We start from the raw sequence: 26,403 nt of genomic DNA, 5'->3' as shown, positions 1-26,403 counted from the left end.
AGGTGGGGCCCTCCAGCTAGAGGCCAAGGGTCGGAGTCAGGTGGAGACTGCGTGGGCTCCGTGAGTGTCTCGGAAGCGTGTGCGGGAGCGTTGCTTGGCTTTGTGTGCGGCCGCGCGATGGTGGCGGTGTGTGTGCGGGCAGATACGGTGAGCCGGAGTGGGAAGCCGGGTCTTAGCTTGCCTTATTTCTAGTAAGAATCTCTTGGGTTCGAACGCACAGACGGACAGACAGACCCTTCCCAGAAGTCTGCTTCACTCTGCTGTCTCTCCTTTCCTGGTACTCGGAATCGGGAGGTCTAGGGAGCAGGGGTGGGTAGAGTCACGTGTGGTAAAAGCACCGGGTGTGCTTCCCAAGGATCTGCTGGCGTCACCCACTTTGCCAGCGGTTATTTTCATGGATCTGTCTCTGTGCTCAGGACTGCCTGGCATGCTCAGGACGGAGGCGAACCGGCATCTTCTGCTTATGTAGTATCCGCAGCTAAGGACAGTCTTTAGGATTAATGAAAATAATTGTTGTCTGCTCTTTTACATGATAATAGAAATATTTTGCCATTGTACCTCGTTTGGTCGGTTACTTACAGAAGAACCTGGTTCAAGTCCATCTTCCCCTTGTCAGCAATATTAAAGTCAGCCCATGCCACGTTTTATATAGGACTCAGGTTTGGCTCGCAGACTCATATGGCAGCTCATAACTGCCGTTCTCTGGCCAACCTTTTTGGGTATCCTCTTCAGGCTTCTGCAGGCACCGAATTCAACATGGTGCTCATAGATTCAGGCAAACAATGAGAGGAAAGAAAGAAAGAAAGCCGGGCATTCCTGGCACACACAAAGGCAAATGGATCTCTGTGAATTTTAGCGAGTTCCAGACAGGCTCCAAAGATACACAGAGAAACCCTGTCTCGAAAATAAATAAATAGATAGATAGATAAATTCTACTAAAGTAAGGAAAAGGAGAAAAGGGGAGTGGTGGAAAGGAAGGAAGAGTTGAAGTGACTTTGATTTGAGGTCTTGAAAACTGCACCCGGCATGGGGACCTTAAGTGTGAAGCCAGCCTTTGCTACATGGTTTGAAACCAATCTGGACAACTCTGTGTGATGCTATCTCAACAGTTTGCAAAGAGCAGTGTTTCTAGCTAACATCTAAAGGTCTTGTCCAGCATTCTCAAGCCCTAGGCACAACTTTGAACAACCCCATCACACACACACACACACACACACACACAAGTCAAATATGAATAAAGTGCAAAATCACAGATTTAGTGTGTAAAGACTAGTATTAGAGACCTGCAAGAAAAAATAGTTCTATATGCCAAACAAAGGTGGAGACACTAGAGAGCTATCTTGGATAAGAAGGCCCCACTAACCATTTAAATAGATAACCTGAATAAAGCACTGTACCAAATATGGAAATAAAATTGTAAAGGGCCTAGAAAAAGATTCAACATGAAGTGTAATATTCTTTTAGCGATGATTGAAAAAAAAAGCAGACACCTAAACTTACCGTGAGGGTGAGAGATAATACTAACAACCCTTAAAGGGCAATGAAGTAAGAGTTGAGTAAAAGAGGACTTGGGAGTGAACCTTAATGGCGCCGCTTGCGTAGCATTCCACAAGAAAAAGGAGAGGGACTGGGGTGAAGGGCTGGGGGGTGAGGAGAGAGGAGGGCTAGTTTAGGTGCTTATAAACTTTGATATTTGGGTCTAGACAGGAAGAGAAAAGATACCTGAAACCAGCAAATGCTCACCGGACAAAGATGAATCCAAGGAAAGGGTAAAAAATCAATGTCAGGAGTGGGATTCGAACCCACGCCTCCAGGGGAGACTGCGACCTGAACGCAGCGCCTTAGACCGCTCGGCCATCCTGACTGCTAGTAAGGAAGAGGAGAAACATTTTTTTTGGCAGGGACAATTTGAACCCACCTGCTCCTCTTTAGAGGGTTGGATCGGGGAACAGGAGCATCTGGATCCCATATTGAAGCTGGGGACCACTCCACAGGAAGGAAGCAACGGCACTCTTCTCCGGCGGTCACGATGCCAAGGCCCCAGTCGGGCCGCGTCCCACCATCTTCTCCGCAGTTAGGAGCGCAGGATGCGGGACAGCCCGTGCCTGCGGGGGAGGGGGGTGAGGACGGGAGGGGAGGGAGGGGTACCGGGGGTAGAGAAGGGGGGCAATTCCTGGGTGAATGATGACTGCCCGCGTGTCCGGGTCCTGTTGCGAGGGGGGCGTTGTGGCCGCGCCGCGGAGGCTCTGGGCTTGGGTGCGGAGGTCGGCGTTGGAGGGGACAGAGGCTGGCGGGCCTGGCCAGGGTCGTAGCGGAGAGGGACCGGCGTGGCGTTGGTCGTGGTCGTCGCCGTTGTCGTCGTCCTCGTTAGTATAGTGGTGAGTATCCCCGCCTGTCACGCGGGAGACCGGGGTTCGATTCCCCGACGGGGAGACGCGCTGTCCTTTTTGGATAGCCAGACGGGCCTCCCCTACCGCGCGCGGGCCGGCGTCCGGGTGGTGATCTGCCGGTTTGGAGCAGCCTCGCGTGCTACCCTGGCCCTGCGGCCCTCGTGGCGTGACCGGGCCGTTGGGGTGCGCCGGGTGGCTGGGGTCAGAAGGCGAGAGCGTGCCCCCAAGCCAGGCTGTGTGCGTGCGAGAAGCGCGGGTGGGGCGGGAAGACAAGGAATGGCGGGTAGTGGCGGGGCCCCAGTTGGCGTTGGCTTTGACCCGGGCCCTGGCCCTGGCGTTGGCCTTGGCTTTGGGGCTGAGGCCGATGTGGAGCGGGCGCAGGGAGTTAGCTGGTAAGCGACCGCGGCGCCTGTGGCCTCTGGCTGATGGCAGTCCCCAGCATCATATGCTACTGTCTCTTCAATAGGACGGCGTTGGTGGTATAGTGGTGAGCATAGCTGCCTTCCAAGCAGTTGACCCGGGTTCGATTCCCGGCCAACGCAGCCTGTCCACATTTTGCCAAGATTCTAGGCCGAGGTTGATCAGTCTGTCGCCTCTCACCTCTTCCCGGAAACCACGCGACGTATTTAACGCCCTTCCGCCCCAAAGAACGGGTCGCTATACGTTTTGAGGCTGTGGGGAGCAGGAGAATTGTCAGGGCCGCCGATTTTGTGTTGCTCCTGATTATGGCTGGCCACCAAACGCTGGAATTCATTTGTAGTAATGAACGTCTATTCCCAACTAGGCTCTCTTCTGCAATTGGCGCTTTTGTCACTCCCTGGTGGTCTAGTGGTTAGGATTCGGCGCTCTCACCGCCGCGGCCCGGGTTCGATTCCCGGTCAGGGAAGTGCTATTTTTGTTTTTTTTTAAAGGTATTACCTTTGTATCATTAATAAAACTGTCTTCCTGATCACCAAAGATCCGGAATGGTCTTTGTGCTGCCCAGCACCAACTCACCATGCACCGTACATGTTTCTTTGCCTCTGCACTCCTGTCGGTTTTAACCCTCTTTCTCTAAATGCTCATATGGTTCCTGCTCTTTCCGAAGCTCTGAAATTTAAAATTGCACGTCTCAGTTTTTCTGCTTCCTTTGGTGTCCACTGGACACATAGCCGCCATCACTCGCGGCACACACACACCACGCAAAGAGCCCAGGATCACTTGACCACATTGCCCGTTCTTGGGTCTGAAAGAATCTCTCTAGACCCCCCTCACCTGATCCTCCTGAGCTCTCGCATCATCCTCTTGAATGCCGCAACCCAAAGCCTATCCTTGGACAGGCAGATTATTGATCTGAATCTTCTGGACTCTTGATCCTTGAACTCAGGCTAAGTAACTCTAGCTCTTTTGCAAAACTCCAGGGGATCTCGGCGATTGCAATACAGAGGACTGAAAACATAGCATTTGGTAACCGTACCCAGATGCGCAGGACGGACAATTTCCAAGATCATTTTATCATTTGAATATTTCACCCATCGGATGTGGCATCCTCGGTGTCTCTAATCAGGAATCTCTGAGTAACTGGTGGGAAGTACGGCTAGAATCTCAGAAGTCTTTGTGGAATTTTCCAGAGTAGACGAAAACTCCAAATGAGGAATGGCTTTGGGACTCTTAAAAGCCAGAGACAATTACATCCATTACTAAAACCTTTTCTTTTTCTTTCTTGTCTTTTACTTTTTTTTCTTTTTGTTTTTTCAAGACAGGGTTTCTCTGTGTAACAGCTCTGGCTGTTCTGGAACTCACTTTGTAGACCAGGCTGCTAAAACTTTTTCTGATTCAGAGTATTTGGCAGAGGACTGGAGATGTAGCTGATCAGAAGAACATTAAAAGACAAAACAAAAACAACAACAACAAAAACTTGATCAAGGCTCTGGGTTTGATCTGAAGTATTTATAAACTTGAGTCTGTCTCTGTAGAGTCCCATCCCATTGTAAAGTAAAAAGAAATTTTTGTAGACAAGTCTTGATATTTAGCCTAGAACTCATGATGACCCTGTCTTCGCCTCCAAAGTGCTAGGAATGATTGTGTGGGACTGGTCGTAGGGGATGAGGATTTTGTGTTCAACCTGCCCGATCTCTTTCAGAAATTCTCAGAGGAGCCTGTGTGTTAAGTTAGCGCTGAGAGAGAGTCAAGTCAATCGAGGGTTGATGACTAGGGGAATGGACCGGCCTCTGCAAAACCGACCCAGAGGGAAAGCGACCAAGCGGCCGGGCTGGTCGGATGCAGCTGTGCCATGATTAGGTACTAAGACAACGAATGTCATGGAAGACATTCATTTTAAACGCAAGACTTGAATAAATAAGCATTTTGACTCATTTTTTTTAAAGCTGAACGGGAAACCCGGAAACTGCTTTCTACTCCGGTCCAGGACAAACGTAAGGTGCATTTTCATTGTTTCGGATATAAGCGTGGACTCTTCCAAACAAGGCCCTCACCTGAGTGACTTCTTGCTTGATGACTCCAGTCCCGGGGCACGGCAGATGCTGGGCGCCAGGGGGTGCCCTAGACTCATCGGCCAGGCGTTCCTGGAGATCCTCGGGATCTGGAAAACTATGGGTGCTTACGGAAGCCCAGAGCTCTCTCATGGCCTCAGGATCCTGGCTGGAACCTTAATCTTACTGGCAGTTTTCTTCGGAGTTACCATCGTGTGTCCATGGTGAATGTCATCTAGCCTCCGAGTGGAAACTACCTGATTCCAGGAATTGATTGACTAAATTGAATTTAAATACGAGAGCCAGAGTAATAGAGTCACTTCCCAAATGTAGGTTGCTTAGAAAGCAACGGGGAGTAACCTGTTTCCGTAGTGTAGTGGTTATCACGTTCGCCTCACACGCGAAAGGTCCCCGGTTCGAAACCGGGCGGAAACACACTATTGCTTTTCGTTTTCTGTCTTTTCACTCCTAAAGAAGGATCCAAATAACTTAAAATAAGAAGGCACAAAAAGACCCAACCAATTCACGGTAAAATTCCACGCCTCCGGCGTCAAGCGAGGTTTGAAATAGCGTAGTCACAATTACAGGAGCGAAGGCGGAGTGACGACCATGAGCTGGTCCTCTCGGGTCAGAGACACTTAGGGTGGATTCTGCATCAAGAAATAGTGTCTTCCAGGAGGCACCGCGGACACATTGAGAGCCAGAAATGCTGCTCAGTGCGTGGAGTAGCTAGTTGTGACTTCTCCGAAGGGCTCTGTTCTCTTCAGCGGGGATTGCTTCTCGTTCCTTTCCTCTGGCGTGCTGAGATCCAAACCCCCTCCCCCGCGCTTTTTTTAATCTTGCTTTATGATGCGGTATCATTAACCTGCATACAGCAGAGCCGCTCCCATTTCTGTTATTCGCACCTGTCTTTGGTTTTGCTCGTTGTTTTAATGTCACCATCCAGTTCTTGGACATGAAAATTATTTTACTTTCACCTCTTCACAGTCTCTTTCCACGAGGACTCTTAAGGTACTTGATTCTAAATCAGTTTGAAACAATATATTTCCTTTTCATTAAACAATTATCTTTTAGAGCCAGAAGGAAAACAATTGGTTCAGCTCTCGAAACCACCCTGGAACTCTGGTTCCTAAGGATTTGACATCTTCTGTCCTGCAGATAGGTGGAGTACATTCATACACAGAAAAACAAGGTTATGGAGCTGGGTGGTGGTGTCGCCACATCTTTAATCGCAGCACTAAGGAGACCGAGGCAGGCCGACCTGTAAGTTCTACGGAGTGAGTCCCAGGCCAGCCAGGGCTACACAGAGAAACTCTGTCTCAAAATAATAACAATAATGTTTATGGAAAAATAATCCCCATGGTTAGAGAGAGAGGGCAGTCAATAAAAGTGCTTGCTTTGTAAGCATGAACAACTAAGTTCAGATTCCCAGCACTCACTAAGAAAGCCAGAACTCTCTACTGGGAGCTCCCTCATGGTTGCTTCAGCAAGTATCTCTAGTCACTAGCTGCTGCATGCTGTTCTTTCTGTGGAAGCCCATTCCGGAGGACAGCCTGCTACCGACTTTGGACAGGGAGCTCTGGCTGCCTCAACAAGACTCCCCTGACCCCTTTTATTTATTTGTAATGCATATAGGTGTTTAGCCTGAATGGATGTCTGTGCATTACATGCGATACAAGTGCCCTCAGGGGCCAGAAGAAGGCACTAGATCCTCCGGAACTGGAGTTAATGACACTGGAGCTGTCATGTGGGTGCTGGGAACAGAACCCAGTCCCATGGAAGGGCAACCAGGCAAACAGTCAAACAGGGCTCTTAATATAGCTTTTCCTTTTTTCCTTCCTTCCTTCCTTTTTTTGTTATTTTGTTTGTTTGGTGTTTTAGTCAGGTTCTCACTATGTAGTTCTTGCTAGCCTGGAATTCCCTATGTACATCAGGATGGCCTCAAATTCACAGAGATTCCACTTGCTTCTGCCTCCCTAGTGGTGGGGATTAAGGTGTATGCTACTCTACTGGGATGATTTTTACTTTTGCTCCATATGCACTTAAAAATTCATTCATCCAAAACTGAAGAATGATCCAGAACACAGTACGCTGTAGTCCATACTGGCCTTGAACTCAAGGTGATACTCCTGCCTCAGCTACCGGTTTTTTTGTTTTGTATATCTTTTTAAAAATTATTTATTTAATGCAAAGTATGTGATGGCCTACTCTTATCTTCAGGGCAAACACTCCAGAACACAGTGAAAACCTCATCCTGAGGATCAGAAAGAACTCACCATTGCGCTGGCATTCTGAGCCTGCTCATCACCCAGAGTTCCATTCAGGATGGATGAGGATTGAACTGCAACCTGCCCTTGACCATACATCATACACTAACCTCTAACTGGACCCTGACCTTGACCCACAGTGTTAAGAAAATAACATCCCCCAATGTATCCACGTATTAAGCCATGAATATGTTGCCTTGTGCTGTACCATGGGTTGGATATGTTTGTGTGCTAGAAGCTTGTGGTGCCCATTGTGGCTCTATTGAGGCAGCAATAAAAGAAGTAGCCCTGATGGGGCTAGATCGATGACTCAGTGGTTAGAAGCTGCTCTTCCAGAGTACCCCAGCACCCACAGTGGAACTCATCCCCCCCTCCCTCTGACTTCTCTGAGCATCAGTCACCCAGCTTGCTACATAGATATATACATGCAGGCAAAACACCCGTACACATAAAAATAAATTAAAAATAAGAGTAGGGCCCAGTAAATTAATCCACATATCACAACTACATTCCTACACATATGTTCGAGCACTTAAGACACACACACACACACACACACACAGAGTTAGTGCTGGTGCTACTGGAAGGTGTCCAGATCATAGCAGTTGCTTTCATTATGAATGTAGCTCTTAAGGTAAAGTTGGGTGCTAGGCATTGGTGGCACACGGCTTTAATCCCAGCACTAGGGAGGCAGAGGTGGGCGGATCTCTGTGAGTTTGAGATCAGCCTGGCCTAAAAAGAAAGAAACGAAGAAAGAAAGATAAAGTTGGGCTACATGTTGCTGGGTTTTGTTTTTGTTTTGTTTTTTAAGTCTGGCCCCTCGATTCCTGATCAGCAGGTCTCTCCACTTGTCTCCTCCCTCACCATGAAGTTTTCACCAGAGAACTGACACATGATAGCACTTGATACCGAACCTTTTGCCTCCAAATGAAAGCTAAATGAACTTGGTTTTGTGCCCATTACAGCATTTTCTTATATTAGCAGACAGTGTAACAATAATCCACACAGCATGGAGTCCAGACTGAGGTGGAAGATTTATTGAGGCTGGTTTGTGCAGACAGGCCCATCTCACAGGAAGAAAGCAAGTTAGTGGTTGCAACACTTGGTTCCAAAGGAAGCCAACCGAAAACTGAGGGTTGTCGTGTGTGGTGGCTTCCCAGATAATTTTGGGGCTGGCCTGGGTTGCAAAGCGTTTCTAAAAAGCTTGAGACCAAACAGCGGACCTGGGACCATTTGACCCATACCCAGCTTCCGGTTCCTTCGCGGGGGGGGGGGCGGGAGGGGAAGGCTGCCACGCCTGGTCTCCTGACCGCCCCGCCTATCCTGCCCGGTCCCACAGTCCCAACAGAGCTTTCCGGGTAATCCAGCGTGAGTCACCAGAAAGGCTGAGCTCATTTCTGGTCAGTGGGGTCCGGATGTAACTCTCAGGGGCCACACATTTGCAGGAGAGAGGAGCAGAGAAATGGCTGGCCCAGCCCTCTCTGTAGCCAGGGCTGTGGCCAGGAGAACTACAAGACCTCTCAAGGGAAATGAGTACTTTTGTTCCAACTGAGTTACTGTCACTCCAGCCTAATACTCCACCCCCACCTCCGCCCCGCCCCAAACAGGTTTCATCTGTGTAGCCTTGAGGACCAGGATGGCGTCGAACTCAGAAATTCACTAGCCTGAGTATTGTGACTACAGTGGTGCACCCCACTCCACCCCAACAGTGGAACAGTTAACTTAGGAAGATTATGGTTCATTAAGTAACTTTCAAAGTTTTGTTTTGTTTTGTTTTTGTCTTTTGAGAAAGGATTTCTCTGTGCTCTACAGACCAGGCTGGACTCGAACTCAGAGATCTGCCTGCCTCTGCCTCCCCCAAAGGTGTGTGTGCACCATCACAACTGGACTTCTAGAACCTTTAATTCACTAGTGTGAACTTTGAAATCATAATTGCTCGTTTCACATTTACTTTGCATCAAGTTACTTTACAGTGCCATCAAATTCTTGTAATCGTGGAGATAAGAGTGTCATCAACACATTACACATCAGGAAAAGTTATAGACATACTTGTGATGCCATTCTATTAAGTGATGGGCCTAGATTCGAACCCTGGGCGTTTACACTGATGTAACAAACTCCTTTTTACACTGTAGCATCACTTAAAATGGCAATTCTCAACCTACAGGTCTTGACCCCTTTGGGGTCAAATACCCTTTCCCAGGGGTCCCATAGCAGATATCCTGCATATCAGATATTTATATTACAGCTCACGACAATAGCAAAGTTATAATTATGAAGTAGTAAAGAATATAATTTTATGGTTGAGGAACTGTATTTTAGTGTTGCAGCATTAGGAAGGTTGAGAACCACTGATTCCAAATCTGTTCTACACAGATGGTGGTGCACACCTTTAATCCCAGCATCTGGGAGGCAGAGGCAGGTGCCTCTGTGAGTTTCAGGTCAACCTGGGCTACATAGCAAGCTCTGACATAACCAGGACTAGGGAGAGCCTGTTTCCACAGAGAGGTGAGAGAGTAAGGAAACTAAGAGGTCCGTGTGCCAACAGGATAGGAAGATGGAAACTTAAGGGGATATGGGAAAGGAGCCCCTCACCTCAGGGTCAGGCTGAGGAAACCTCTGGCCAATTGAGAATCAAGAACTGTAGGATTGGGCATGGGGGCATGTGCCTTTGATCCCAGCATTCAGGAAACAGAGGTACATGAATCTCTGTAAATTCAAGACCAGCCTGGTCTATATGTTGAGTTTCAGGATGGCTAGAGTTACTTAATAGAAAGAACCTGTCTTTAAAAGAAGAAGGAGGAGGAGGAGAAGGAGAAGGAGAAGGAAGGAGAAGGAGAAGAAGAGAAAGAAGGAAGGAAGGAAAGATAAAGGGAAAAGAAGTAAAATACTGCAAACACAATTAGCAACATTTACTTGAGGCATTATGACCCTTCCCATCTGTGAAGAAACAATTTTCCAGGAGTCTCACCACAAACCCTCTGAGCAACTCTGATGGCTCCTCTAGAACAACCCTATAAATGTGTGTTCCCAAGCAACCATTTGAGCTATAACATCAGGTATATACGGCTTATGTTGAAATACTTATGTGTGACTCTCCCTGGAGAGCCCATATGAACACTTAAGTATGTTTTATTCTTTCTCATCTCTTAATCTTGATGCTTCAAATGTCCTTCAGGAGCTGGAGAGACGATAAGTACTGATTGATGTTGGTCTCCTGCCTCTACCTCCTGAGTGCTGGTATTATTCTTGGTATAGACACCGCTTTGTTTAATAGACTTAAGTACAGACACTGAAAAATGTGGGGAACTTAGAAAAGACAGGACACACCTTACAAACCTGAGTGTGGGTGTAGCTTCTCAAAAAAGAAAGACCGGACTGTCGTCACTAAATAACTTCCAGTCATTGCCTTGTATCTTGGCTATTTCTCTGTACTAACTTGAGCAATGTAGTCTGTATCTCCTTGGGAGAAGCTGACTAAGGAGGAAATGACACCGGCTTTATAAGACAAAGTGACACATCTTCCCCTTGGTTCTCTTGGGATGCACGTGGAATCTGCCATCCTGGACATGAGAAGCAGAACGCCCTGATGGTAAAATTGCTAAATAAAATTAATTTTTAAAAAAGATATCTTCTGAGGAGCCATGTGTTCATGCTTACAGCCTCAGCTGAGATGCAGCCAACACCCAGCTTTTCCCTGTCACGGAGTGTGTGTGGGTGTGGAGGGTAGCCACTTCATAGACAGGAGACAGGAAGGACACTGGGAGACAGGTATGCTGGGGTCTGAAACGGGAAAGGGACAAGCCCACTTCCAGAGCCAGCTTCCTAGTGAGCTGGAACAATACATGACAACTTCCCAGTGTAACGTACATTGTGGCCAGCATCATTTACAGCCTCATGAAGGAACAGCTCTAGATGATTCCAGTCCCTGAGCTATCATCAGGCTCCAGATTCCAAGTCTTCCCAGCTCCTGTCAGTGATTCCGATTTGGGGCAGAGACACGCCGTCCCTACTGTACTCCCTCTACCCTTTTTGATCTTTAAAATGGCTTTGTACACAGCCCAAGCCTGGAACTTGAGATGTTCCCATTTCTACCTACTGCTTTGGGGTTCTTTAAATGTCCTGCATTTATTCAGGCTTTCTTTTTTTGAGACAGGATCTGTCTATATAGTCCTGACTGTCCTGGAACTCTCTTTGAGGATCAGGCTGACTTTGTATCTATTTTTTTAAAGTTATATGAGCTCCCTGCTGGCCAAGTCCTGGAATAGTACAAGAGACCACGTGGCTGGTATATTAGCTAATTTTTTCATCGGGGTGACAAAATACCAGACAAAAGCAGCTTCTGAAAGGAGAGCGTTGGTGACGCACGCCTTTAATCCCAGCACTCGGGAGGCAGAGGCAGGTGGATCTCTGTGAGTTCAAGTCCAGCCTGGTCTACAGAGCAAGTTCTAGGACAGCCTCCAAAACAATACAGAGAAACCCTGTCTCTGAAAACAAAAAAGAAAGGAGAGTTTATTATGTTCAAGAGCACAGTCCACCATGGTGAGGAAGTCAAGGCGTCAGGAGTGCGTAGCAGCTGCTCACACTGAGTCTGCAGACAGGAAGTTGAAGAGATGAACACTGGCTCTCAGTCAGTGGTCAGCATTTTCCTCATTATGGCCTGCCAGCCCATGTGATCAACATTCAAGGTAGGTCTTCCCTTCTCAGTTAAGTCTGACTGTACCTTCACAGACACCCAGAAGGGAGTCTCCTAGGTGATTGTAAATCTCGTGGAGCTGAGAATGAGGAGCATCCCGAAACAGATAGTGGTCCCATGAATGTACACCCCACCCCAATACTAAGGATTGAACCCTGGGCTTCTCACATGTAGACAGGCATTCCAGCACTGTGCAACATCCTGGACCCATTTTTTTATGTTCTTATTTTGAGACCGGAGCTCGCTGATGTTGTTTAGACAGTCCTTGAACTCATGCTATATAAATCTGGGAGGCCTTCTTCCTTCTTCAAGAATTGCAGCCTGTGCCACTGAGTCCAGGCAGTTTTGAGCCGCCATGTGGGTACTAGGAATTGAAGCCAGGTCCTTAGCAAGAGCAGCCAGTGCTCTTAACAACTAAGACATCTTTCCATCCTCCTGCTGTATTATTCTTAAGGAATTTTCAAGGCAGGCATGGTAGCAAACAACCCTCACATGGAAGGCTAAGGCAGGAGGGTTCAAAACCACCCTAGAAGACATAGTGAAACTTTGTCTCAAGAGAACAAAGAGTTTATTTTACATTTTAAAATTGGAAACAGTAAGTAGATAATTTCTTTTTTTAATTTTAATTTTAAATAGCTTGTTTTACATGTCAATCCCAGTTCCCTCTTCCTCCCCTCCTCCCGCACCCCCAATCCCCCCCCAGCCTCCCAGTACATAATTTCTGTAACAAAAAAATTAAAACTGCCTGCCTGCCACTCCAGATCCAGGGATCTGATGTATTCTGGCCTCCTTGGGCACCATGCTTACAGGTGGTATGCAGGTATCACAAGAGGTGCACAGGTATGCATACAAATATGTCCTATTTCATACGTCTGACATATGTCAGAATTCCTAGCCAGGGATACAGGGTAAAAGTGCAGCGTGACCAAGAATGGGAAAGAATGTGGTACACTCTGAAACTAGAGAGGCTAGCTCTCTCCTAGTGACGTCTACTCTGTGAGCAGGCACAACAGTCCTTCCATCACATTCTAAGAGGGCATTTTAATGTGGGCAAGTCTCTGCCCCCCCTTACTAAAAAGAGGCCACGCCTGTTCCCAGGTTCAGTCGTTCAGTCTGAGAAGACAATGTTTGTCTTCATAGCGCTCACCTGAGTCAGTATCACTGTGAGACAGTCCTGGGGTGGAGCCTCCCCATGATACTCTACTTGGGACAGGCCTGGGATGGAGGCTCCTCCCTGGTCCTATGTCTGGCATTGGACAGTCATCTTCCCCTAGACATCACTGTTCCTGTCCAGTGCTTCTCCCTAAAATGATGCCTTGAGATAACTCACTTTCTCAAACGTACAGTGTCACCAGCAAGGATATTAGTCACCTCTTTCTAGGCAAAGGTGGTAGGAATATTTGCTTATTTACAACCTAGAGTCTTTCTCCACCCTGAGTTGAAAACTTAGATTTTGGCTCTCAGGACTTATGTCTCTCTTTCATCTCCCCACTCCTTCTGAAATTTAACTTTGTCCTTGACTCTTTGATATTCTGTTTCTCATTGTTACTCCTGCCACATCTTCCTGGTCCTAACACTAGTATTTACAAGCTGGGCATTGGTGGCACACGCCTTTAATTTCAGCACTCGGGAGGCAGAGGCGGAGGCGGAGGCGGAGGTGGAGGCAGAGGCAGAGGCAGGTGGCTCTCTGTGAGTTCGAGGCCAGCCTGGTCTACAAAGTGAGTTCCAGGACAGCTTCCAAACAATACAGAGAAACCCTGTCTCGAAAAAAAGACAAACAACAACAACAACAAAAAACACTAGTACTTACATAATTTAAGGGATGTGGTGAGCTGGGTAAGGGCATGCTTGTAATCCTAGCACAGGAAGGCTAAGGTCAGCATGGCTGTGTGTCCAGATCCTTCAAAAGGCATATGGTGATATGTATCACAGTTTAGGGATACAGAACTTGGATCATAGTTAACTCTTCTTTCAAAAAAACTTTTTGTGAGCAGGACGTAGTAGCACAGGTCTTTAATCTCAGCTCTCAGGAGGCAGAGGCAGGCAGGTCTCTGAAATTGAGGCCAACCTGGTCTATAGTGCTAGTTCCAGGACAGCCACGGCTACACAGAGAAATCCTTTCTCAGTGGAAAAAAATTTGTAAGGTGAAAGGGATTCCAGGCATTGTAGCACATAACTGTAATCCCATCAGGAAGCTGAGGCAGAAAGAGGAGGCAGAGGAAAAGAAAATGAAAATGAAAATTGATTTTTTTGTTTAAACAAACTCTTTTAAAAGTTATTCTTTTTATAATTTATTTATTTGTATTTTATGTGAATCGGTATTTTGCCTGCATGTAGGTCTGTGTGAGGGTGTTGGATCTCCTGGAACAGGAGTTACAGACAGTTGTGAGCTGCCAGGTGGATGCTGAGAACTGAACTTTGATCCTCTGAAGAGCAGTCAGTGCCCTTAACTCCAGCCCTTAAAAATTATTCTTATGACTAGAGGTGTAGCTCAGTTGGTACAGCGTATAGCATACACACACACCAGGCGTAATAACCTGGCACTTGGACGGTGGAGGTTGGAGGGCTAGGATTTCAAAGTCATCCTTGGCTATCTAGTGAGTTCAAGGGCAGCCTGCAGCACACAAGACCCTGTCACAATTTGCAGGAGTCAGCTCTCTCTTTCCATCACATGGGTCCCAGGGATCGCACTCAGGTTGTTGGGCTTGGTGGCAAGCGTCTTTCCTCAGGGAGCCGTCTCACTATCCCAGGAGAAGCAATTTCAAAACAAACTAAAAAGGATTGGCTGACGATGCATCTCAGTGATAGAGTGCTACATAGCATGCAGACGCCTGGCTCCATCCCTAGTACTCACAACATTAATACAATAATAAATAATAATAATAAAATTATCTCAACTGCTGGCGTTAAAGGTACACACCACTACAGAAGTTTCAGTAATTTTTTTAAATGATAGAAATAGTTTATGTAGTCTACGGCCATACCACCCTGAACGCGCCCGATCTCGTCTGATATCGGAAGCTGAGCAGGGTCAGGCCTGGTTAGTACTTGGATGGAAGAAATAGTTTATATAGATAAAGAAGAGAAAAGCACTTCCAAGAACGGAAGTGAGCCCAACGGCTCCGCAGGCCCAAGCTCAAAAGACTCTTAGATATTACCTCACCTTCTCACATTTGATGCACAGAGCAGTTTTGTTAAGCTGATTTTCTATTTTTAAAAATCCATTTAATGTAGATTTTTCCATTTTAAAAGATTTCGCCCTCTGAGTGTATCACAGCACACACTTGTAATCCACCTGATTGCTCAAGAGATGGAGGCAGGAGGACCTGGGATTCAAGGCCAGGCTCGGCTAGAGGCCAGTCTGAGCCAGTCTGAGCCAGTCTGAGCCAGTGTGACCCTGTCTCAAATATGTGTTTTCTTTTCTGCCTCTTCATTCAGTCTAATTTGGTTTGTGCCATCTCCTCTCCTATTTTCTTGAGTACCTTGCCTGGAAAGCTTACCAGTTTCGTTTTTGTTATTGTTTTCACACACACACACACACACACACACACACACACACACACACATACACACACACACTCCTAGGAGAGATAATAGCAATCTCCATTAGGGGGTGCTGTGGTCTCAGAAAAGAAAATTAACATAGCTTTGGGACTTAGAGGTCATTTGTGAAGCGTTTACATTTGTAGCCATGCATCATTTCTGGCCTTATTGTGTACAAAACTTTCAATTTTTATGTGGAAACCTACAAAATCCAGATCTCTACTCCAGCACCTGTTTATCATCTGGACCGGCGAGGGAGCTACTTGGGAGAAGTCTTGGGGGGTTGACAATAAACCTGAGATAACGGTTCAGATGGTCCAAACTGTGTGCTAGGGGAAGTAGATGCTTAAGGCTTTAACAATAACTGCTTACTCATAAGTTTTGGTTCCATATTTTTGCTGGGCAGGGATACATTAAAAATTCAAGCTGCTAATCCCAGCACTCGGGAGGCAGAGCTAGGCAGATCTCTGTGAGTTCGAGGCTGGGCTGGACCGACAGCCTCCAAAACAATACAGAGAAACCCTGTCTCGTAAAAACCAAAAAAAAAAAAGTTCAAGCTGCATACTCCTCTAAGTGCTTAGAGCACAGGTGTGAGCCACAGCGCAGAATCAAAGTCAGAACAACACAGACAGAGAAGATCCTCATGGCCCACGTGCAAGATCGCCACACAAAACACGAAGCACTCCATATTTAAAAAAGCAAAGCTCATGTTCGAAGCTGAGTGTGGTTCCAAGGTGTGCACTTGTGCAGCTCCAGTGCTCAGAAGGTAGAGGCAGGAGGATCAGAAGCTTAAGGTCATCTCCAGCCCACGGCTACATAGGGAATTGAGCCAGCATAGGCTAGACCCTGGCTTGTGTGGTAAGTTTCAGTTTCTTACTTTGGGCTATGGTGAATTAGATAAACCAGAGTATGCAGTGCTGTATTATTTGGAGAGCTAATCACTCTAGAAAGCCTTGGGGTTAGCCTCAAATTTGCTGGGCTTATTTGGTTGTGGGGGTTCTGTTTTGTTGGTTTTCTGAGGGGCTGGGAATTGAACCCAGGGCACTTCCTGCAGTACGCCAACTGCTTTACTAAGTCCCATTCCCAGACCTGTCAGAGGACTTTCACAGGTGGCCCAAGGATGAAATGTCTGTGAAAGGCATTTGCCAAAGCTGACTCTGATTCTACAGCCTTGTTTCCTAGTGTATGTACAGACGTGTTCACATGCAAAGTGACTGAGAACAGAGGCATCGCTGCCTTGTCTCTGGGAAACTGGGGGAAGTCTCGGCGCTCATACAAAGTGATGACCTGGGCATGTACCGTCAGTGGTGCACAAAGCTATGAAAAGAGGTCTAGAGCATGAAATAGCACACATGCACATGGTTTTATGTTTTATTTTGTAGTCCAAGCTAGCCTCAAACTCACAGGCATCCTCCTGCCTGTCTCAGTATGGCAGAGACACAGTCCTAAGCCATCAGGTCTAGCTTGCTTTTTGTTTTTAGAAGTTTTTATTCATTTATTTTTATGTATTGTGTGTGTGTTTGAAAAATTATGTGAAAATTGATAACTAGTTCTAACAGTATTGATTTATGGTTTTTTGTTTTTTTTTTCTCCAGACAGGGTTTCTCTGTGCAGCCCTGGCTGTCCTGAATCTCAACCTGCAGATGAGACTGGCCATGAACTGAGAGATCCACCTATCTCTGCCTCCCAGGTGCTGGGATCAAATGCCTGTGCTGCCACCACGGACTTGATTTATCTATTTAATTAGTTTTTTTTTTTTTTTTTTTTTTTTGGTTTTTCGAGACAGGGTTTCTCTGGGACTTTGGAGGCTGTCCTGGAACTCACTTTGTAGACCAGGCTGGCCTCGAACTCACAGAGATCCGCCTGCCTCTGCCTCCCGAGTGCTGGGATTAAAGGCGTGCGCCACCAACGCCCAGCTAATTAGTTTTTTCCACAAGCCTTCTGCCCCCCATGTCCACATCATATCTTTGGAAAACTATGTAAAAACTGTTGACTAGTTTCAAGACATTTTTGTAAAAGGCCATTCATTCAAAGCAAAGCAAGTCTCCATTTTTATTTTGCTGCATTTCTATTATTTTATCTCTAAGCTTTTCATTTACTATTATTATTGTCTGTGTGCACGGTGTGGATAGGAAGTCAGGGGACAACCTTTGGAGGTGGTCTTTTACTTCTGTCTTTATGTGGGATGGCACTCAGGTTGTCAGTCCTGTTGGATAGGAAGTCAGGGGACAACCTTTGGAGGTGGTCTTTTACTTCTGTCTTTATGTGGGATGGCACTTATGTGTGCCAAGCACCTTTGCTCAGTGGCCCATTGTGCCAGTCCCTTCTTATTTTATTATTTTGAGACAGCCTTCTCACATAGCCTAGGTTGCTCTCAAACCCATATACATCTGAGGATGACCTTGAACTTCTGATCCTTATGCCTCACCTCCCAAGTACTGGACACCATCTGATTCAAGCTGTGCTGGGAATGTAGCCCAGTGCTTCTTGTTTGTGAGGCAGACAATCTACCAACTAGAGCCACACCCCAGCCCTTTCATTGGCCAGAGCCATTTCTGTCCTTTTCCTTCTCTCCGATTATATTGTCAGACTGTTTGAGGACAACTCACATTATCTCTGGACACTGGTTCTCAGCTTGGGACAAATGGCTGACTTAATTTCTGTGGTGAAGAGATAAAGTGATATTGAAGGAGAAAAGATTTCTCCTTGTGGTTATGCTTTGCCTTCCAGATTCCTTTGTCCTTTGCAGCCCAAGTTTTTTGCTTTGTTTTGTTTTGGGCACACGGTTTTGCTTCTTACCTTGGAGCATGTTAAATACACCTGTAACTTTCTAGGGACCCACCCTTTTCTGTTTAACATAACCGGAATAGCTGTGTGTGTGTGTGTGTGTGTGTGTGTGTGTGTGTGTGTGTGTGTGTGTGTGTGTCTGTGTGTGTGTGTGTCTGTGTGTGTGTCTGTGTGTGTGTGTCTGTGTGTGTGTGTCTGTGTGTGTGTGCGCGTGTGTGTGTGCGTGTGTGTCTGTGTGTGTGTCTGTGTGTGTGTCTGTGTGTGTGTGTGTCTGTGTGTGTGTCTGTCTGTGTGTCTGTCTGTGTGTGTGTCTGTCTGTGTGTGTGTCTGTGTGTGTGTCTGTGTGTGTGTGTGTCTGTGTGTGTGTGTGTGTGTGTAGCAGGTTGGTTCTCTCCCTCCACCTTGAGTTTCTGCCTGTCTCGCACTGCCATCTAGGTTGAAGAGAACACTGTGGCTCCAGATATGGCCGGCTTCTTTATGTGGGTTCTGGGATCAAGCAACTCAGGTGATCAGAAAAAAGTATTTTTACCCACTGAGCCATCTTTCTGGTCTCTCTGGATATCTTTTTGCTGTTGTTTGTTTTGAGACAGGATCTCACTATGTAGCCATAGCTGAACTGAAACTATGTAGACCAGGTTGACCTCAAACTGACAGAGATCCACTTGACTCTGCCTCCGGAGTGCTGGGATTAAAGGTATGCGTCACCACACCCATCCCTCTGGGCACTCTTAAGCTAATAACAATGTTAAAATTATTGAACCCTCTTTGTATCAAATGCCTACCATGGTATGTTATGCATAGTTAATGCTCAAAACTAAGACAGTCTTCGTTTTCCATGGAAGGTCACAGAGGCCTGGGCAGGTGAACTTCTATAAGACCTCAGATTCCAAGCATGTGCAGAACTTCACCCAGACGATTTGACTCCAGGATGGACACTGGTGGTTGTCCTCACTTAGCTCCATGTTTACACACTGTCCTCACAGCTAAGGAAAAGTGCCGTAAGAGCATGTAAAGAAGACGAATTCCCAAGAGAAGCCTTGGGTGCAGAACTGCCACTTTTCCTCCTGTGGACAAGATGGATGTTTCAGAGCAGAGACAGTCCTTGATCCTAAAATAACCCGTCTCTCCATCACTCCAGAGAGGAATGAGAATGGCGGGACAAAGCACCCTGATCTACTTTCCTTCCTCACAGCATCCAGCAGTCAACTGTGAGCCTGTAACAAGGGCTATTCTTGCCCGTTCTAGAAGGCTCAGGAGTGTACTTATGCGGGTGTGTTGGATGGGATAAAGATTTGGGGGGAAGAAAAACTAACAATTATCTCCCCCTGAATTCTGGAGGTAGAGTCTCAAGTAACCCAAGCTAGCTCCAGACTTGCAGCAAGCCTCCTGTTTCAGCTGGGATTATAGGTGTGAGCTACCACAAGCAGCTTGCTTTCTTAAAAAAAAATATTTTGAAAAAAAAATATTTTGAATTATATGTTGTGTCAGATTCCACATAGCTGTAGCTATAGGTGGTTGTGAGCCTTGGGGGCTGGGAAACTGAACTTGGGTCCACGGGAGGGGTAGCAAGCACTCAACCACTGAGCCTCTTCCAGTTCCCTCCCTCCGCCACACTTTCTCTTTAAACCAGCATCTATTAATTATATAAGTGGCTTCATTGTGACATTTTCATACACGTATACGTTCTGATCGTATTTACCCTCTTATCCCCACCCAACTCCCAGTGAACCTCCTCTGCTCTCTCACAAGTCCCCTCCCATGCTATGTGGATATTTGTTGTTTGCTGAGATAAGGGCTCATTATGTGACTGTCCTGGAGCCTACTATGTAGACCTGGCTGATCTCAAATTCACAGATACATCTGCCTCTGCCTCCTAAGTGCTGGAATTCAAGGCACCACCATGTCCTTGTGTGCGTCTAAGTGTGTTTATGTCTTCCTGAGCTCAGAGTTGCTTGCATGAATGGGAGGTTTTTTCCAAGAGCATGGGCAATCTACCAGGACTGGCTACAACACTAAAGAAAAAGGTCTCTCGCCCTTCTCCTACAACCATTAACTGACAATGACTCCACATAAAAGGTGGAGCCTTGTGAGCCCCTCCCCCAGCAACCGTTAACTGCCCATATGGCCCCAGGAAGGAGTGGGGCCTCATGAGTCCCTCCCTTATTTTTTTCCGACAGGATCCTACTATGTAGTCCAGGCTGATCTTGAACTTGAGATCCTCCTGCCTCTGCTTCCTGAATACTGGGATCACAGGCATGCATGGTCATATCTGGCTCTGAAGTATCTATTTCTTTGGCCACCTTGCTTCTTTTCTTTTTTTAAAACTTGAGACTACATAACTGAAATGTTCTTTATTTCTAACACCCCAGTACATGAGTAGATCGGTTTAACAGAAATTTAGATATGTCTCAGAGGGTCTCTTAGTCTTAGAGCTAATAGGTTTGGGCACCATCCCTTGATCCTCCCAAACCTGGTGCTTTAATCTTACGAGTTCATCATCCCTGCTCAGTTTCTACCCTAGGTCCTGATGTGCCACATCCTAACCAAAACTATGAACCTATGTTCCTGGCTTCTGTGACCGTAGAGTGCTGGGGGAGATGGGAGCTGCTGAGGACCAAGGACAAGATAGACATTTCCTTCTGGGAGCAAACAAGGTGGTGGCTTCCTAAGCAGCTGCCTTTGTTTTCTGTAAACAGTGTCTCAGCTGTGCTCTGTCCCCACTGTGCGCTACAGCGTCAGTCCCTTCACTCCAGCCCACACTGTACAAAGCAGGTCTTCTCTACAAAATGTGATGATCGCTGTTTATGGAAGGGAAGCCAGTGGCTTAAGGCACGTTGAATAATGACTCGTCCCTGTTTCTAGTTCTACGGCTAGTTCATTATACCACCCTGTCTCACAAACTCAGCTCTTGGTGGCCCAAAGCTAGTTCAAATAGCTGAAGAGGTCATCCAGAGACAACCTGGAAACCCTGAAGCAGGGCTAACTTATGTTGGGGAAAGAGGCAGCCGCTTCTCAGCTCATTTTTTCATGTTTATTCTGTCCTCCATGCTCTAAAAGGAAAACGAACCCAGGTTTGAGAGAGAAGGAGGGGGGCAGGGGGCAGCGTGAGCCACAGAAGGTGGATAACCCCTGCTGATTGGGAGATCCTCCCAGAGGGCTGGCCTTCTGCAGTTGCCAAGCAACAAGTGTAAACAGGAAAGGATCATGGCCACTAACTACAGTGCCAATCAGGTAAGTTCTCGTTCTACCCCCTAACATTTGATTTTACCTTCCAGATGCTACCTTCAGGCCTACCCCTCCGTCAGATCCTGGCCCCTAAATAGACGTTAAGTGGGTTGAGGTGGGGTTTCACCTCACAGTTGGGAGGGTTCAGGAACTGAAAGGACCCGAGTTAAGTTTGTAGAGTGTAAGCCAGGAGGTGGTGATTTTATTTTTACAGGCCAGAGTAAACACTTTAGGCTTTGTAAGTCAAATAACAAAGCCATAGCTATTTACATGAAAGTTATCCCTAGTTTGCTTTAGAAAGATTCAAGACATAGTAACTGAGGCAAATGTAGAGGTGTTTGTTCCCCAGAGATCCCCAGACTTTAGAGGCAGAAGCAGGAGAATCAGGTGTTAAAGGCATCCTTGGCTATATACTGAATCCAAGGCTAGCCTGAGCTCCATGGGACCCCTCCTCAAAAAAATGTGGCCAAGATGGTACATACCTGTAATCCCAGCACAGGACAAGGAGGCAAAATAATCTCCGAAAGTTTGAGGCCAGCCTGGTCTACATAGGAAGTTCCAAGCCAGCCAGAATTTGGTAGTGGGACTCTGTCTACACATTTTAAAAATTCTTTTAGAGAAAACATTTTGTTCACTTGGAATTCATAGTTTACTGGGTTTTTTCTTCTTTTATGTGTATGTGTGTAGGGGGGTGGCAAGGTCTTGCTACTATGTAGTCCACCTAGACTGGCTCACAAACTCAAAATCCTCCTACCTCACTCTGGGAAGTAATGGGATTACAGGTGTGTGTGAAAATGGCAACACAAATGTTTGTAAAAATACATTTTTTGTGGTTTTTGTTTTGTTTGTTTTTGTTTTTCCAGACAGGGTTTCTCTGTGTAACAGTCCTAGCTGTCCTGGAACTCACTTTGTTGACCAGACTGGCCATTCAAAAGCAGGAAGCAATATAGATTTTGTCACTTATCCTTAGTCTAGTCCGGCATTGCCAGAGTAAATCACAAACAGAACTTTAAAGGTTTTAGCAGCTATGTGAAAATTAAAAATTAAATTTAGTAATGCTCAAGTAAAACCCAATAAACCAAAATACTTTAACATTTAATTGGTATTTTTAAAGTATTTTCCACTTACTGTCCATAACATCCTGTATCTTTTTTTACTATTTATTTATTTATTATGTACACAGTGTTCTGCCTGCATGTATCCTTGCAGGTCAGAAGAGGGCACTTATACTAGTTCTTTAAAATCCAGCCCCTCCCCCACTAATCTGAGAATCAAACCCTGGGCTCTGTAAATGCTAGAGAAGCATCCACCACTGAGCTATACCTCCAGCCTTCCCGGGTTTCGTACTTAGAAAGGGCCTCAGTTTACACGTTGCTTTTCACATGTTTTTTTTTTTTTTGTTTTTTGTTTTTTTTCGAGACAAGGTTTCTCTGTGGCTTTGGAGGCTGTCCTGGAACTCACTCTGTAGACCAGGCTGGCCTCGAACTCACAGAGATCCACCTGCCTCTGCCTCCCGAGTGTTGGGATTAAAGGCGTGCGCCACCAACGCCCGGCTGCTTTTCACATGTTTAACATGTAGCCAGTTGCTACATGCTGGGCAGCACACATGCTAAGCACACAGATTATAACCTTATACTCGCTTAGTATGCACAAGATCCTGGGTTCTACCCAAAGCTCGGCAAAACAGAAACACGTTTTTCTCTGTCTTTAATGTCTTCTCTCTTTGTATGAACTTTCTTCTTTTTGCATTGATTTCAGGGTACTGTCAGGGCATCTTCATACACAAGTGTCAACTGTGTACCAAGTATACTGTTCTCAGTCCCTCCTCTTCCCTTCCGTCTCCAGCTGGTTTCTTTCTTCCCAGATGTAGTCCCCACTTCTGTTTTCTTTTAAATCCATCACTTAGTTCCCCACTCCCTGAAAATCTCTTCCTCCCTATATATCCCCTAGTCATAGTGAGTTAAGAGCTCACATAATTGGCTGGGTGGTGCTCGCCTTTAATCCCAGCACTCAGGAGGCAGAGCTGGTGGATCTCTGTGAGTTCGAAGCCAGCCTGGTGTACAGAGCGAGTTCCAGGACAGGCTCCACAGCCACAGAGAAACCCTGTCTTGAAAAACCAAACAAATAAATAAATAATAAATAAAAGAGTTTACATAATTGTTGAGGCCTTTGGCTTTCAATTATAGAGAACTGTGTCATCATTTCATGAGCTTAAGCCTTTGACCTTCTCCTTTTTCTCCATAGTATGAAAAGGCTTTCGCACCCAAGTACCTGCAGAACTGGTCTCCTGCCAGGCCCACAAAAGAGGTATTCTGAGCTCAGCACCCTCCAAGGCCAGCGTATGATGACTGGCCTCATGCTCCCCCAGTCACCCACCTAACTCCTTAGCCTTCTAATGGTCCACCTTCTCCTCTCCTGTACCTTTACTCCAAGTCTCTCAGACACTTTGTCTTCCTCCCTCTTTCCCTTCAAGTAATTTTCTTTCCACCACAGAGAGCAGCCGCCCATGAAGGTTACACTCAGATTATTGCCGACGATCGAGGTCATCTCTTACCTTCAGTGCCCCGTTCCAAGGTGAGATTCCCCACATCCATTCATATCAAGAAGGTAAGAATTAGCCAGGTGTGGTGGTGCTCACTTTTAATCCCGCACTCAGGAAGCAGAGGCAGGAGGATCTCTGTGAGTTTGAGGTCAGTTTGGTCTACAGAGAGAGTTCCAGGCCAGCCAGGACTATATAGAGATGCTGTCGCTAAACAAAACAGTAAGAGCTGATACATAAAAACAGAGCTACAGAGCCGGGCGTTGGTGGCGCACGCCTTTAATCCCAGCACTCGGGAGGCAGAGGCAGGCGGATCTCTGTGAGTTCGAGGCCAGCCTGGTCTACAGAGTGAGTTCCAGGACAGCCTCCAAAGCTACAGAGATACCCTGTCTCGAAAAAACAAAAACAAAAAAAAACAAAAACAAAAAACAAAAAAAAAAACAAAAACAAAAACAAAAAAAAAGAGCTACAGTCACTGTATAGAAAATAAAAGTCCAAACTGAGTGCCCCAACTTTCTGTCCAGTGATCCCCAGCACAGAGCTGCGCTTAGCACATGGAAGTCCTGCAAATGACAACTATGTAAACAGTGTCTTCAGATGACAAGACTTACGCATGGGACTTCTTTATCACACAGCCTAAGGATGCAAAATTTAAGCTGGAAGGAAAGGGCCTGAATAACAGCATTGTGACTGACTGGAGAGAGGAAGAGTAGGGAAATGGTCATGATTAAGATGCCAAAGGGACAGAGTGGACGTGATGCCAGCAAGCCCTGCTAAGGAGACAGCCATGAGGACCTGCTGAACACTTCCTTTTCTTTTAGGCAAGTCCTTGGGGCTCCTTCATGGGCACCTGGCAAATGCCCCTGAAGGTACCACCTGCTCGGGTGACCTTGACCTCCCGCACAACAGCTGCCGCCACCTCCCTGACCAAATGGATACAGAAGAATCCTGATCTACTCGCTGCCTCCAACGGGCTGCGTCCTGAAATCTTAGGCAAGGTATCTAGCCTTCCATCTACCCCAAACTCCTGCTGTCTCCTGTCTCTTCAACCTCAAAACTGGTATGCCAATCCAGCAAGGGGAGGGACTTCTAACCAATTCTGTCTTGTGTGGTCCAGTACCTAATCACTAAGGTCTGATGGAACCAAACGTCATCCTGTTCTCCACCCCTACCCTAGTAGAAAAGTCTCCAGGGGAGGTCAAGTTTAACTACTCTCATCTGGACCTTGACCTTCTGTCCATGGCGTAGGAAGGGAGTCGGATTCTGAGCCTGACTGGGGATTATCTGGGCCTAACCAGAAATATGATCTTTTCCACTCTAACCTGACAGCCCCAGGACTGTGACAGAGAGAAGAAACAGAAGAAACCTGTCACCAAGACTGTACAGCAAGCGGCAAATCCCACCATAATTCCCAGTTCCCCGGCTATTGATGGCGACAATGCAGATGAAACTCAAAGCTCACACCCCTCTGCAGGTCACACTCCAGGTCCCCAAACTCCAATCGACTCTCCAAAGACCCCACCCGCAAGCCCATGTTAGACTATCCAGCATGTAGGTCCTAGTCTAGCTGAGGTCTAGACATGCAGAGCTGCAACTCTGCTGGGAAAGAGCGTGAGATGACATTTTAGGGACTGAAATAGAATGACCCTGTACTCAGAAACATGGAGCAGAGAAATGATGGGCAAATAAACATTGTTTCTTAAATCTTTTACTGACCTGGGTTTTCTCCTCATTCTATGACTGTCTTTGTAATCCACAGTTAAAGGGAAGCCTGGGCAAAAGTAGGGAAAAGGACAGCAAGTCTTTTTTATTTTGGTTTTTCGAGACAGGATTTCTCTGTGTAGCCTTGGCTGTCCTGGAATTCACTCTGTAGACCAGCCTGGCCTCCAACTCACAGAATCCGCCTGCCTCTGCCTCCCAGGTGCTGGGATTAAAGGCATGCACCACCAACGCCTGGCTCCAGCAAGGTCTTAATAGAGAATGTTAGTTACACTTCAGCAATGACCAAGAGGAAGCTGGTCTGCATCACACAAGGGCAAACCCCAGGAGAACTGAGCTTTGTACAACCAGTGTCTTCAAAATGACAAATAGTTGTTTTAGAACATGTGAAACTTTTTATAATTGTGTTTATCCATTTACTTAATGAATGTATGTAGGTGTGCCTCAAGCTTGTGGAGGTTGAAGGAAAGTTGGTTCTCTCCTGCCATGTGGATCCTGGGGGATCGAACTCAGGTCGTCAGGTTTGGTGGTTGGAGCATATAGCTATTTCAGACAGATCAGCTCGTAAGTACAGAAAGAAGACAGCCAGGTGCTCCACTTCCCCTTCAACCTCTGGCTGGGTAAGCCAGCAAGAGTGTACAAGTCCCCATCCATCTCCCAGCCTCCAATCTGTTCCCATTGCCCCTGCTATGCATCTTTCTGGCACTGGTTGCTAATTTAATGCCCCTGCCAAGTCTAAAGCCAGAGGCTTTCCTCCCATAAACAC

At 46.5% G+C, this 26,403-nt stretch overlaps 1 protein-coding gene, 1 long non-coding RNA gene and 5 other non-coding genes across 7 annotated transcripts; 6 read left to right on the top strand and 1 right to left on the bottom strand.

Annotated features, from left to right (window-relative positions):
• Positions 1-1,781: 1,781 nt before the first annotated feature.
• Positions 1,782-1,864, bottom strand: Trnal-cag. The gene has a single exon. It is a non-coding gene; the product is annotated as a tRNA-Leu (tRNA).
• A 415-nt stretch (positions 1,865-2,279) lies between these two features.
• Positions 2,280-7,435, top strand: LOC121137141. Its single transcript, XR_005874371.1, has 2 exons — positions 2,280-2,378; positions 7,082-7,435. It is a non-coding gene; the product is annotated as an uncharacterized LOC121137141 (long non-coding RNA).
• On the top strand, positions 2,362-2,433 carry Trnad-guc. Its single transcript has one exon. It is a non-coding gene; the product is annotated as a tRNA-Asp (tRNA).
• Trnag-ucc lies at positions 2,861-2,932 on the top strand. Its single transcript has one exon. It is a non-coding gene; the product is annotated as a tRNA-Gly (tRNA).
• Trnae-cuc lies at positions 3,205-3,276 on the top strand. The gene has a single exon. It is a non-coding gene; the product is annotated as a tRNA-Glu (tRNA).
• On the top strand, positions 5,224-5,296 carry Trnav-cac. Its single transcript has one exon. It is a non-coding gene; the product is annotated as a tRNA-Val (tRNA).
• A 12,895-nt stretch (positions 7,436-20,330) lies between the features above and the next one.
• Positions 20,331-25,626, top strand: Cfap126 (cilia and flagella associated protein 126). The gene is made up of 5 exons (XM_005087782.4): positions 20,331-21,385; positions 23,624-23,686; positions 23,873-23,953; positions 24,740-24,916; positions 25,248-25,626. Exons 1-5 carry the CDS (start codon positions 21,359-21,361, stop codon positions 25,455-25,457), a joined length of 558 nt encoding a protein of 185 aa, XP_005087839.1. The 5' UTR covers positions 20,331-21,358; the 3' UTR covers positions 25,458-25,626.
• The last annotated feature ends 777 nt before the right edge of the window (positions 25,627-26,403 follow it).

The sequence above is a fragment of the Mesocricetus auratus genome, unplaced genomic scaffold, assembly GCF_017639785.1.
Source record: "Mesocricetus auratus isolate SY011 unplaced genomic scaffold, BCM_Maur_2.0 Super-Scaffold_100676, whole genome shotgun sequence".
NCBI lineage: Eukaryota > Metazoa > Chordata > Mammalia > Rodentia > Cricetidae > Mesocricetus > Mesocricetus auratus.
This window is presented reverse-complemented; position numbering and strand designations above follow the sequence as displayed.

What these genes read in the sequence shown, in the direction of transcription:
- Cfap126 (XM_005087782.4), top strand. Translation starts at nt 21,359, where the DNA reads ATGGCCACTAACTACAGTGCCAATCAG. An exon ending in CTGCCAGGCCCACAAAAGAG is followed by an intron (nt 23,687 to 23,872) that starts GTATTCTGAGCT and finishes TTTCCACCACAG; the next exon opens with AGAGCAGCCGCCCATGAAGG. An exon ending in GTCCTGAAATCTTAGGCAAG is followed by an intron (nt 24,917 to 25,247) that starts GTATCTAGCCTT and finishes CTAACCTGACAG; the next exon opens with CCCCAGGACTGTGACAGAGA.